This window comes from Macrotis lagotis, chromosome 1 (genome assembly GCF_037893015.1).
Source record: "Macrotis lagotis isolate mMagLag1 chromosome 1, bilby.v1.9.chrom.fasta, whole genome shotgun sequence".
NCBI classification, from domain to species: domain Eukaryota; kingdom Metazoa; phylum Chordata; class Mammalia; order Peramelemorphia; family Peramelidae; genus Macrotis; species Macrotis lagotis.
Window position 1 is genome coordinate 132,526,697 of NC_133658.1, and position 13,725 is coordinate 132,540,421.

The 13,725-nt window shown below is 35.4% G+C and overlaps 1 protein-coding gene across 3 annotated transcripts in view; it reads right to left on the minus strand.

Annotated features, from left to right (window-relative positions):
- Nucleotides 1-257: 257 nt before the first annotated feature.
- Nucleotides 258-13,725, minus strand: part of GREB1 (growth regulating estrogen receptor binding 1) — a 95,490-nt gene continuing 82,022 nt past the window's right edge. For all 3 annotated transcript variants that reach the window (XM_074208504.1, XM_074208511.1, XM_074208499.1), the window contains 3 exons: nt 12,188-12,388; nt 11,151-11,289; nt 258-6,972 (listed from right to left, as the gene is read on the minus strand). In XM_074208504.1, the coding sequence (XP_074064605.1) occupies nt 6,809-6,972; nt 11,151-11,289; nt 12,188-12,388 (504 nt within the window). In that variant the 3' untranslated portion in view covers nt 258-6,808. The remainder of the gene's footprint in view (nt 6,973-11,150; nt 11,290-12,187; nt 12,389-13,725) is intronic.

The window sequence follows — 13,725 nt, forward strand, 5'->3', positions numbered from 1 at the left end:
ACACAAACATTAGGTGTGTAGCCCAATTTCTTTTTAGCCATGTAAGGTCTACACAGAACTGCATCCCTTTCAAAAGTTAGATCATCAGATAATGGAGTTCAACCTGGAAGGGATTTTAAAAGCTATCTAATACAATCCCTTCATTTTATAGAGGAGGGAAATAAGCTTCAAAGAGGTTAAATGACTTGTCTAAAGCAGAAAGCAGCAGAGATAGGTTTTTAATTCAGATCCTATTCAGACTTGAAACTCAGTATACTATGCTGTCCCTCCAAGTGACTAAATACCCAAATGTCTCTTTCACCTTAGAACCAGGAAAATTAACACAACAGTCTAGACTGGGAGCAGATGGTAGCTATTAGTTATTTAGATTGCCCTGCTCCTTGTAACAAAGAATCATGGGATCATAGTATTTTTGAGTTAGAAGGAACTGTTTTACAGATGAGAAAGTGATACTAAGGAAAATTAAATAATTTCCCCCAGGGTCTTACAGGAAGAAAGGAGCAGGCCTAGAATTTGAACACAAGGCTCTTTTACTCCAGGTGCTTCCTAGCACCAAGATCCTGCTTTCTAGCAGATCCAGATCCATGAAGTATGAGAGTTTGTTATATACAGTCTATCTGTTCTCCAGGAACTGTTCATCACCTTCTCACCTCCTTTCCTTCAGATTATTCTGAAAACAGCCTTGTTTCCAAACCCTGAAGAACTCATCTCCATGAGTTCAAGTCCAGCCTCAAACACAAACTGTATGATCCTGTAATTCTATTTACCTCAGTTTCTTCAACTGTAAAATGAGCTTGACAAAGAGACAGCAAACCACTCCAGTATTTTGCCAAGAAAACAATAAATGGGGTTACAATGATTCAGACACAACTGCAAAAACAATGCAATTGCTTCAAAAAGAATTTTTGGAATTGGGGAATGACCTAGGAGAAACTAGCATGCTTTGTCAGTTCCTGGCCTAATAAGGAGTATTCACTTATTCAAGAAACTTCTCTGATATAAGAATATAAAAGAAAAAATACTGGTATTTATAATCATCAAATCCTAATAAATTTTCTCTTGCCTACAGGCAGTCAGCATGATAATATATAGAAGGAACAACGTCATCTGAACCTGGATTTAGTAACTAGGACTCCCTTGGAGATGAAACATCATAAGAATTCCTTTTTCCTGACCAGGCTGGGCAATAATAATTCAGGGAAGTATAGTATTTTTTTTCATTCATTTACTTTTTTTCCCAATTATATGTAAAGACGATTTTCAACATTCATTTTTGTAGTTCCCCCCCCCAAGGTAGAAAGCAATCTGATATAAGTTAGTATATAGTCTTATAGAAAGAACTATATTACCATCCCCAGTATTTTAATGCAAGAAAATCTGTGACACCCACCATGTGAAAGACATTCTAGGGTTTCCTGCCTGAAATTTTGTTAGAGAAGTCTCAGTAGAGTGCTATGCCAGACACTAGATGCTGGAAACAATACAAATTTGTAGGAAGCCCCACGGCAGAATTTGCTGAGCTGATCCCAGGAATTACATGAGGCAATGCCTGCTGGACATTAAGTGGTTATAAATTACTAAAACTTTCTATAGATTCTTGGAAAGGAGTTTTCTGATGAAGAATACTAATTTCCAAGAACTCAGTCTCCAAGAAACTGAGGTTCTATTTTGTTTCCTTCACCTTTGCAATAAAATTTTCATTGGTTAAGTCTGTGACCTCTACATGAGAGAAATATTGGCATCACCAAGATGGTAGATATTATTTTCAATGGTTTTTCTGAGTAGGCACTTTTAGTTCCCAAAGTGAATTAGCTATTTCAGCTCTGAGAGCCTGTTAAACTAGTATATCTCAAATAGTTCAGTTTCACCTTTGGCATAAAGTGGAGAAAGATTGTTTTAAAGTATCCTTTCACTTTTTTGCTGATTCTGACTAGTATTTAGAGTAGACTGTTGGAGATGATTTTTACACAGACCTGAGCAAATCAGCATCAGACAAATTCCAAAAATTGAGATGTACTGGGGCAAGATAGCTGAGAATTTGTATTCTAAGATGAGGTGCCATTTAACAGAGGGAAATTTCTGGAACAACACAAAGGAAAATATTGAACTTAATGGTCTCTAGGTTTCTTTCAGTTCTAAAACTGCTCCTAGGACTACAGTTTCACTTAAGAAACTTAAACCCAGGGCTGCTAGGTGGCGCAAGTAGATGGAGCACAGGCCCTGAAGTCAAGAGTACCTGAGTTCAAATGTGACCTCAGACATTTAATAATTACCTAGCTGTGTGGCCTTGGGCAAGCCACTTAACCCCATTTGCCTTGCAAAAACCTTAAAAAAAAAAAAACAACTTAAACCCAATTTGTCACATAAAAAACAAAAAAAACTGTTCCAGTCTTAGTAAGGAATAGGGAAATTCACTTTGGAATTTCAGACTTCTCCAAAGGTCTGCCATGAAATTACATTAGACTTTTATTCTTCCTCTCATCAAGAATACAGAGGATAATTTAGGAATATTAGCCCAAATTTGAAGTTATGTCCAAAGAACTATAAATTATCCATACCCTTTGATCTAACAACACTATATCTGTTTGAAATTTTATATTATTTATTAAAAATTTTCAGTTTCCTTTAAATTCTATTTTAGTGGCATATAATGAATATTAGAGTAGTTTCTGATAATTCTTTTATGATTTCCAATAATGTTTTTGAATTCTATAATTCAATTTTCCACCTCTTTTAAATCAAGTTATCTACATTTTGCAGTTTTGCTAGTTTTTGTCAAAGAGCTAGATTTCATTTTTGTTTTTACATTAGTTTACAAAATAAATAAAAATATAATCCAAAGAACCCTGCATATTATATAATAGCACACTGAACATTTCTTTACCTCTTACACAGTTTCAGGGTAGATAAAATCGTCTTCTATTCAATATCTATATTTTCTATTATCATAGATTTAAAGCTAGAAGCAACCTTAAGTTATCTTCCCAACACCTTTGTTTTACAAATAAGGTAAGTGAAGCCCAGAGAGGTTGAGTAACTTACCCTAGGTCCCACAGCTAGTTAAGTGCCTAAGGCTGGATTTGCTCTCAGGTCCTCCTGTATATAAACTCAGGTGTCAGTGGTGCCACCTAGCAACCTCTATATGACAATGCAGGAGTTGGGAACTCACATTTGGGGTACCCAAGCAAAGGTAAACCTAAGATTTTAGAGACTTCCCAGGGAATAAAACTCTGACATGAAAGCATAAAGAACCCTATATGTGGAGGAGAGTAAGCAGGACCAAGAGTACAATGCATAAAATTACTACAGTATCATGAATGAAAAGGTCAATACAAAAAAAGTCAAATTCCCAGTAACTAATGAACAATTGTATTTGCTTACAGCACAGAAACTTACTCCTCTCTCCAAAAAAAGATAAATGACCATGAGTGCCAGTGATGAGATGATGTTTGTCTTTCATTCTGATTTGGATTTGAGTGAGGAACATACAATGCTAAGTCATCAGCCTAACTTTCTCCTCTAGAGTCATATAGGTCTGGTGACCAGATATGAATCAGTCTGACTGGAAATGGCCCTGGATATGAAGCAATCAGGGCTAAGTGACTTGCCCAAAGCCACAGTGTCTGAGGTAGGATTTGAACTCCTGATTCCAAGGCACCACCAACTTGTCCACAAATAACCATGGTAGAAAAATGTTGTATAGATCTTGTCAGATATAATCACCTTGATAAAGATATAGATATGTTTCTACTCAAAATAATTTCTCTTTCATCATTTCACAGCTGCCTTGTCTAGTCTCACATAGACTAAAGAAAAAACATAAGAAAATAAATGAAAATAAGAAAAAAATGGGCCTAACAAAGGGCCTAGAACACCAGAAGATGGATTCTGAAGCCTAAACCAAGAAACCCTTTGGTTATAGCTGGTTCACTAGGTAAAAATGCTCCCAAGTCCTTTTTTTTAAGTTGGTTATCACAAATAATCAAAATTCTGCTGAGAAAAACTTTCCCATTTGCAAAAAAAGGTCAACTTTTTTGAAGTCTGTAATGAATGCTTTTACATCAATAGTAATTCAGTATTGACAGAAATAATGAAGAGAAAAAACAAGTTAAGAGGGAAATAATATATTTAATTGGGACATGCTGAGTTTCAAATCATTTAATTATTATGCTTCATATTGTCTGAACTGAGGTTGAAAGAGATGCATATTTTGTTTCATAGACCTTCAAAGTTATTCCATTTTTTTACAAATTGAAGTTTTGTGGCTTCCCTGAGTCAAACAAATGTATCAGAGCCAGTTTTCCAACAGCCTGTACTCTCAGTGTCACATTTTGGTAAGTCTCACAATATTTCAGACTTTTTCATTATTTTTATATATGTCATTGTGATCTATGATCAGTGATCTTTAATGAAACTATTGTAACTGCTTGGGGACACCATGAACTACACCCAAATAATACACAAACTTAATCAATAAACATGTGTGTTCTGGCTTAAACAGAAAAAAATAGTAATTCAGGATGCCTAGAATTTCTTAACTATGCAAATAATCAGAAATCAGTAAGTACACTGCAAGTTTTATTTATAAAGGTTGGAACCAACTTGAGTATTAAGATTTTTTTTAAAGTTTAAATTAACTAATACAATGTAAGGAAAAGAAAACTGCACAAGAAATACTATTTACAAAAGACAAAACTATAGAAAATGAAGTTTCATTCCAAAATAGGAATAATGAAATATATAAGGTTACCACTTACTAATAAAATAATTTTGTAAACATCAACCCAAATCTGCCATACTCACAAGTTTGGGGTTGTTTTTTTTTCTCCTTAAGGGAAAAAAAGAAAAAATCAACAATCTTTGGCACCAATTTTTCAAAGCTATTTTTTCATGGTTCCATTTATTATCATATAATGTCTTCAAGTCCAGGTCAGGAGAAAGTGATGGCTGCCCATTAACATGTTTCAATGCCATCTAAAAGGAGATGTTTGAGAAAATGCTCTTTGGTTCAGATTTTTCCTCAAGTGTTAGTTCCTTCTGGAATTCAATTGCTTCTTGTATCCTTTTGTTACCATCCAAACTGTACTTAGATTCCTGGATGTCCTTAATTTATACAAATACTTCGAGTGATACACTTTAGATACCTGCAAAGCCAAGTCTTAATGAAGAATTTGAAAATAAGCTTTTAGTAAGCAACTGCCCATCCATTATTTCTGGGTTGGTATTTTTTGAGTGGATTGAACAATTAATTCCATTCTTATTTTGCTGTAAATTAATTCTTGTTTTTGAAGGACCCTAGAGAACCACTATATAATTTTCTCCCTAGAACACGCTTTATTTAACAACATTTAAGGTCATGTCCTTTTGTTTTCACTCTTGGCAAGAGATAGTCCTCTAAATTGTTCTCATATAGAAAACATGCCAACCAGAGTATAAAATTTTGTTAGGAAATTAAAATATATGACAGATAATAAAACATTTCTTTCCACTGGAGCCTAGAAGTGGGGGACCACAGAGGCAAAATGGAGCAATTACTATTTGATTTTGTCCATTAGTCTTGGAGAATTGTTTTTCTTTATTAAAAGGAAGACTTCAACATGGTGGGGGTGAGGGGAAGGATATTGGGAAATAATGCCATAAAAAAGGAAAAGTCATTTATAAAACATTTTAAAAAGAAATTAAATCATATGCTTGAATGCACACAATAAGTAACTGGTTAACTTACTACTTTGTTCTGGTTTCTAAAGTACAAAAAACTTAAGACAATATAATATAATCCTTTTCCCCTCTTCCTCATTGTCAGTGCCTTTGCTGAGATTATTTCCCATTTACACTATATAAATGTAATATATACATAGCTATTTGCATGTTGTCTTTCTCTTTAGAATTTGAGTTCCTTAAAAGCAGAGAACTTGTTTTCATCTTTCTTTGTATCTTCAGTGCTTAGCACAGTGCCTGGAACATAAAATTCTTTTAATAAATGCTCATTTATCAATCAATTGATTGTTCTAAATAAGATAGTTCTACTTCCAAGATTTGAGGATTCGGTAAATTTTATTTCAATGATCTCATTTTTAGATGCAGCCTTTATCCATAGGATTTGTGATTTTTCAATACTGTTTCTAAATATTTCCTATATGGTAACATGGGCAAAAAAAGAATATTTCATAACTGGTCTTCCCATAAATGTAAAGATGTTTCCACCTCAAGAAGAAGTATCCAAGGATGTATATTGTCACCCAAATGTGACTACAAGTTTCTGTCATGGAAGCAAATTGAAAACATGGTGAAATGTCAAAACTTTGTTCTTAAAGAAATGGTTCCAAAATGTCCAAAAAGTCCCAGCAGTATATTGTGGTGGGAAGTGCACCAGGGAATAAGTGACCAGAGATCAGGCTCATACTTCCCTGGCTCTTCCTAAATGTCTTCTTTCTGGGCCTCAACTTACCTCTCTGTAAAAATGAGGAGTATGGATTGGATCTCAAAGATCCCTTCCAGCTCTGGAGCTCTCTATGCAAGTCAATGGGTAGACATTGTTGATGGTTTGCAGAATACTTCCCTCTGAAATAGGCATTCTGAAGACCTGGATTTCCAGGCTTAGTCACTAACTCACTCTGTGACCAAGGACAAATCACTTAACTCCTTTGGGTTGCTAGTCCTACCACCTATAAAATGAATGGGGTAGACTTGATGAGGGAGCTCTAAGGTCCTTTTTCGGTTCTGATGTGCTATGGCTTCTTCCTTTCAGTCACCTTGGCAGGAAGGCTCCCTGAATCTGCTCTTTGAGAAAACAGAGCTGTTGTTTCTTTCAAATGTGCCGCCCAGTCAGGAAGAAAAGTGGCCTGTCTTCTTTGGCATTGGCTGTCTGGAACTCATCCCGAAGCCTGAACTGCCACTCATCCTCCAATTCCAAGCGTACAACTGTCTGACGGAGGGAGTTACGATCCTGACAGATGACACACAAAGTGGCACCTATACAAATAAGAAAAAGAGCAACAACAACAAAAATCAAAGCAACTTTACAGTTGTATACTGTCCCTGTTTTGACTTGCAGTAAACACATTATCAAAAAAACTCATTCTGCAAGACTGTTTCAGCCTTAGTATTCATAGCTAATTGGTCCACTCTGCCTCCTCTCATTGGGTAGGCTAGAGAGAGGAACAAATAACTCTCCCCAAAGCATACATTTATAGAAGTCTCCCCAGGTGAACATTTTTATATTTCCTATTGAGCTATACTTCTGTAGATTGAATTCCATTATATCCATCCCTCCTCTTTTCATCTCCCTTTTTGCATGGTCTTCACACAACCTTGTTATAAGCTTTGTTCAGTAAGAATATTTTATGATTAAATCAATTAGAATTAGGTATGGACAAGGCTTCTACTCTCTTCAAATCAATAAAAGACATAGGTTGAGAGACTAGGTCATGTCCTGAGAAACTTGTGCAAAAAGACATATCTTTCACCACAAATATTTTTGAACATATAGGTTCTTTTACCTTTTCCCTAACCATCTTTGGAAATAAGCCTAGTAGTGGTATTGCTGGATCAAGGGTATATGCAATTTAATAACTCTTTGGGTATAATTCCAGATTATTTCCAAAATGATTGGATCAGTTCAAAGATCCACTAACAGTGAATTAATATTCCAATTTTTCCATGTCCCCTTCATTCACTTTAACCAATCTGATTTGTGTGGGAATAATATTTCAAAGTTGCTTTATTTTCATTTCTCTAAGCAATAATGATTTAGAGCATTTTTCATAGGATGAGAAAAAAGTTTTAATTTCTTCTTCATAAAACTACCAGTTCATATCATTTCATTATTGGTCAATTATTAAATATTTACAATAATTCACTCTGTAGTGACAAAGAACTAGAAATTGTGGGGATGCCTATCAATTGTGGAATGATTGAACAAGCTGTGGTACATGATCATGATAGAATACTACTGAGTTGTAAGAAATGATGAATTTGGTGATTTTAGAAAAACATGGATAGATATGTATGAAATAAGGAAGTACAAAAAGAGCAGAACTAAGAGAACATTGTCTACAGTAACAACAATATTGTTTTTAAGAACAATTTTGAACTAAGTTATTTTGATTATTTATAAAACCAAATTAACTACAAAGGACATGTGAAGGAAGATACTGTCTGCATCCAGAGAAGGAACTGAGAAAAAACATAGAGAATGATTTCCCTCTCCCCCCATCTCTCTTTCTCTCTGGAGGTCAGATTTAAAATAGAGGATACATATGATTTATTTTTTAAAGAAAATGTTTCCTAAAAATGTTTCCTATATACCATGCAGGTATATAGTACAATTACTACTGACATAATTTTACAATTGAGAAAACAATTTCAGAGAGTTTATGTTACATGTTCAAGGTAACAGGATTAGTAAGGCTCAGAGCCAGGATTTAAAAAATCCAGGTCTCCTGATTCCAAGATCACTATTTTTTTCCTTATACTCTGAGAAAAACATTATGTATGACATTGTGACATGACCTGTATGTTTTCAACCCCCGATAAAGATTCATTTAGTCAAGATGGATGGATAGGGTCCAAAGTCGAAGTCCTATTATAACATTTTTAAAGCCTCTGAAAATATCTGATAGTACAAAAAGTGCTAATGATCGAATACAGGAGATAGCATGGAGGCAGAAAATAAATAGGTAGAAAGGGAACTAGGAAGAGAAAGAAAGATTGAAAAACACAGATAAGTCTACACAATCTGCCAGCTCACCAGACTTTATATAGCCATAAAACAAATAGAGGGATAGGGACCGAACCTAGAAGTTCATTAGTTTTAAAAACTCATTTGAAAGGACACCCTAATCTACCAAGGCAAGTTGGAAGCATCTCTGAAATATTACCTAACATTCTAAGAGATTAAGTAACTTGCTCACAAGTGTGTTTCAAAGACAGGACTTGAACCCAGTTCTTCCTGGGTCTCTATACTATCCTGCCTATCTCTCTCCCTCTCTCTCCCCCATTTACACAGAGATAGCAAGGTAAAATGTGTGTGTGTGTGTGTGTGTGTGTGTATACAAACATTTGTGTACATTTATACACCTACACATGCATACATATACCTATGCACATGTATCATGTATGTACCCTTCTACTGTACCCATTGTTCAAGGCTCAGTCTCCGATCAGCCTCTTCCTTATGACCCTTTCTAATTACTCCAGTCAATGGTGAGCTCTTCCTCCTGCTGTCATACATTTACTATCTGTACTCATCTTTTAGCAATGCTGCATTATGTCATTAAGTAACTCCTTTAGAAGTGTTATCATAAACTTGTAAATAAGATATTACATAAAACTCTTAATATTTAGTTAACAATCTTGTTATAGACATGTTCTATCTCCCCAAGTAGACTATGAAGTTCTTGAAATAGTGACTACCTTATTCATTTTTGTGTCCAATTCAATGACCAGCAAAAAGTCTTATGACTCATTGTCTCAACCCACCTTCTTTTTCTTTCTTCCTATCTGAAGATGGGCCAAGTTAACTTCTCCACATGAACCCTGAATCTCATCTGTTCCAGGTTCCTGCTTCATTGCCTATTTCTGCTCCCAAGTGCCTCTGCACACTTTTAACAATTCCCATAATGAATTCTAAGGTTCCTTCCACTTCTAAATCCTAAGGTCCTCTTTTCAAGGGTTACCTCAAACTTTAAAAATAAAAAAGAGGGGTGGCTAGGTGGCGTAGTGGATAAAGCACCGGCCTTGGAGTCAGGAATACCTGGGTTCAAATCCGGTCTCAGACACTTAATTACCTAGTTGTGTGGCCTTGGGCAAGCCACTTAACCCCATTTGCCTTGCAACAACCTTTAAAAAAAAAGAAGAGGCAACATAGTGGATTGACATCTGGCCTCAAAGCTAGAAAGATATGGGTTCAAGTTTTGCCTCTAACATAAAATAACAGTATAACCATAGGCAACTCACTTAATCTCCCAGTAGATCAAATAATTCTTCCAGGAGCTCTCTTTATCATTGAACTAATAGGCCCAGAACTTGGGCTTAAGGGGCGGGGGGAGAACCTTTCCTTGATCCAGCTACCATCCTAAGTTCTTTTTCCACAGATCTTATAAAAACTCTGTATATAATAGCTCCACTTCTTTACAAACTACTTATTTCTTTATAACCTTGTCCCTATTTCACCACTCTCCAGAAACTGTGCTCTCAAAAACTGCCATTGACATCCTTATTGCCAAGTTCTTCCTGGAACCACCATTAAAAGAAGTGGTACAGACCAGTCATCCTTCATTCTCCAGATTCCACCACAAACACACACACACACACACACACACACACACACACACACACAAACACACCTAGCTTAATATTTAGCTCCATTTATGTATTATCTTCTACCAGGAGAATGTGAGCTACTTAAGGGCAGGAAATGTATTTTTTTTGCTTATCTTTTTATCCCCAATATTTAGCATAGTACCTGACACTTAGATATTTATTAAATACTTGTTGATTTGCTGACTTGAATTACCTTCTCTAGGGCATTTGTCACTATTAGTGGTCCTTTCTTCTTCCCTTGGCTGCTGTTTCCCTTTCTAAATTCTTCTCCTCTTCTCAAATTATGCTTTATCTTTTCAAAGTCCTACTCAATTAAAATCTCCAGGAAACCTTTCCAAACACTATGGATGTGCATTGTGCCTTATCTTTCTCTATTCTGCATTACAGTTACTACAGATGCAGCAGTGGAACAACCATGCATAACATAATTGAAGGCTGATGCTCAATCATCAATGATCTTGGATGCTGTCCCAGTCACTGGGGAATGATCAAAGGAGTTTCTGTCAGGGTCTAAGGCACATGTCCACTGTATTGGGAGGCATGCCTTTCCAACAAAGATTCATGTTGCATAATCTCTAAAGAGCATTAGGAGATTTAAATTGATCTGAGACTCCACCAATCACCTCTGCTACCTGTAATTAGAATTTATTATTTCTACATGCATAGAGACCCACTTGTGGACAGACATAGCCTTGTAAAAAGAGACCATGGTTGATTTGTATCTTTAACTTCACCAGTTCTTAGCAAAGCAAACATTTAATAACAAATGGAACAAATTAATCACTAAAGTCCCTTTTTTCACCTCTATGATTCTTCAGGTCACTTACCTTTCAGAAAATGAAACTTTTTCAAAAAACTAGCAACTACAAAGGAGTCACAGAGGTATAACAGGAGCCCACTAAATAGCAGATCTGAGCAGCTGATGTTTAAAGAATGAGGTCTGGAGCTCACATAACAAACAGAAACCTGAAAAGGAAAAGCAGAGGTTGGAGAAAAAAGATGCTTCTCTTAGAATATTTAGAAATGTTGTAACTAATGAACAGAAATATATAATACATACACACACACACATACACAGTGTGATCAAAACAACAATATCTCACATCTGTATACCATTTTAAGGGTTTTAAAGGTTTTAAAAGTATATTCTCTAACAACCTATGAAGAAGATAGCTCAAAGTATATTTATCCCCATTTTACAGATGAGGAAACTGAATCTCTGAGAAATTAAAAGAAATGCTGAAGATTACAACAGTCCAATACTCTTTAACTATATCATGATGCTTTTTTGAAACCATATTAATTTTTCAGGATATGAGGTAAACTAAAACCATACTATCTAGTTTCACTGAAATCTTAGACTGTATCCCTTGAATCACTCTGGATGCTCACAGACCAGCTTTGACCTTAATTTTTTCACAACAAGGCCATCACAATTCCTGACCCTTTCTACATCAAGCCAGTTCCACTCAAGTCTTCAGCCCTACCTTATCTCTACCTTAGATTCAATCTCAACAGTCACCCTGGGCTCTGATAAACCATCTCTGACTTTATCACGTTGGGGAGCTAGAACTCTACTATACTTCCAGACCATTTCTAAGCCATGTTGCTACCCAAGACCTCTTCCAGCTCCTCTTTAGAGGTTGTCTTCCCCATTATACTGTAAGCTCCTTAGAGGTATTTAGCACAGTTTATAATACATACTAAAATCTTATTAAATGCTCTATTTATTGATCTATCCTCCCTTGAGTGGAAAATTGAAATGCCCCTTCCAAACCAACATCCTACAAAATCATTCAAAGAAATTAATTCCCCTAGTATGGAAACTCCTATGAGGTGAATACTTAATACATTCATAAATTACCTGGGGCCCTAGATTAAGGTAACAATCAACAGATAGCACAGGATGGCCATAATTCTTCAGTGATAGAGGAAAGAAACGATGGCTGTGATACTGTAGGAATTTTTCAAGTAAAAGCTGGGCAGGAGCTGCAAGGAAAGTGTGCTTGCTATCTGGGGCACAGATGTACTGAGAAGGTGCAATGGACACTGGGTTATCAGAGACCTATATAAAAACAAAATAAACAAGTCAAGTCAAAAATTTGGTTTTTGTTTCTATTGAGATATGGAACATAGAATTTAGATATTATCTAATTCAATCCCCTCATGAGACAAGAGAAACCCAGACTCAAAGGCATTATTATGTTTATACAGAAAACATACTAGATGCCATAGATAAAGAGATTAATAAGACACAGTCCTTGATTTTAAACTTAGACTCCTGCCATGGGAGGGTAAGAAGAGGAATTCACACAAATTGACAGTACAAGAGAATATGTCAACTTAAAAAAGAAAAATTTATGGCAAAAAGAAAAATATTTGAAGTTAGAGGAGTGGTATGAAAACAGAGACTCCTATTTATTACTTGTGATGATATGAATTGGTCTGTTATGGAAATAAATTTAGGAAGATGGAATAAAAGTCAAAAATTTCTCATACCATTTGGTCCAGCAATCCCACTACTGGATTTATAACCCCAAGGAGTTTATTGGCAGCAAGAAAAGATCCATCTGTACAAAAATATTCACAGCAGCATCATTTAAAATAACAAAAGTTAAAAACAAACTATGTGCCAAATGAAAAAAGAACAGGTAAACAAATTGTGGTATATGAATATAGTGGAATATTATTGGACCATAAGGAAGTATATGAAAACATGGAGGCATTAAAGAAATATGCAGAAGTTTGTATGAAGTGATGAAGAAAGCAGAGGCAAAAGAATGAGATATTAGCTCTTATTTAAATGAAAACAACATCAAATAGCAACAAAACAAGTGAAATACAATAGAAAATATAACTAATAGGGGTGGCTAGGTGGTGCAGTGGATAAAGTTCTGGCCCTGGAATCAGGAGTACCTGGGTTCAAATCCAGTCTCAGACACTTAAAGATTACCTAGCTGTGTGGCCTTGGGCAATCCACTTAACCCCATTGCCTAGCAAAAACCTAAAAAAAAAGAAAACTCTGGAAAATATAACTAATAACATTAAAATTAAAGGTATGTGTATTTTTATTTTATCAAACAGAAAACTTTGTGGATAGGTTGCAAAGATGCATGTATTATCAATCATTCTATGCTGCTTGGTTTAACTGTTCAGGAAATGTACATTGTAGAAGTTTTACTGGTAAGTACTTGTCTTGCTGTGTGAGGACAAACTTTTACAATCAAGGGCTTTCTTTGTTTCATGGGTTGTCCATGAAACAAAGACAAAAATGCAAAATAGCCCTCAGGCCTTTATGATTCCCTTTCGGCATCTTAGTGCAGAAAGATGACTGGAAAAAACATTTTTTAAGATAATCTACAAACTTTCACTTAATTACTGATGTCCAGTAAACCTATAAAA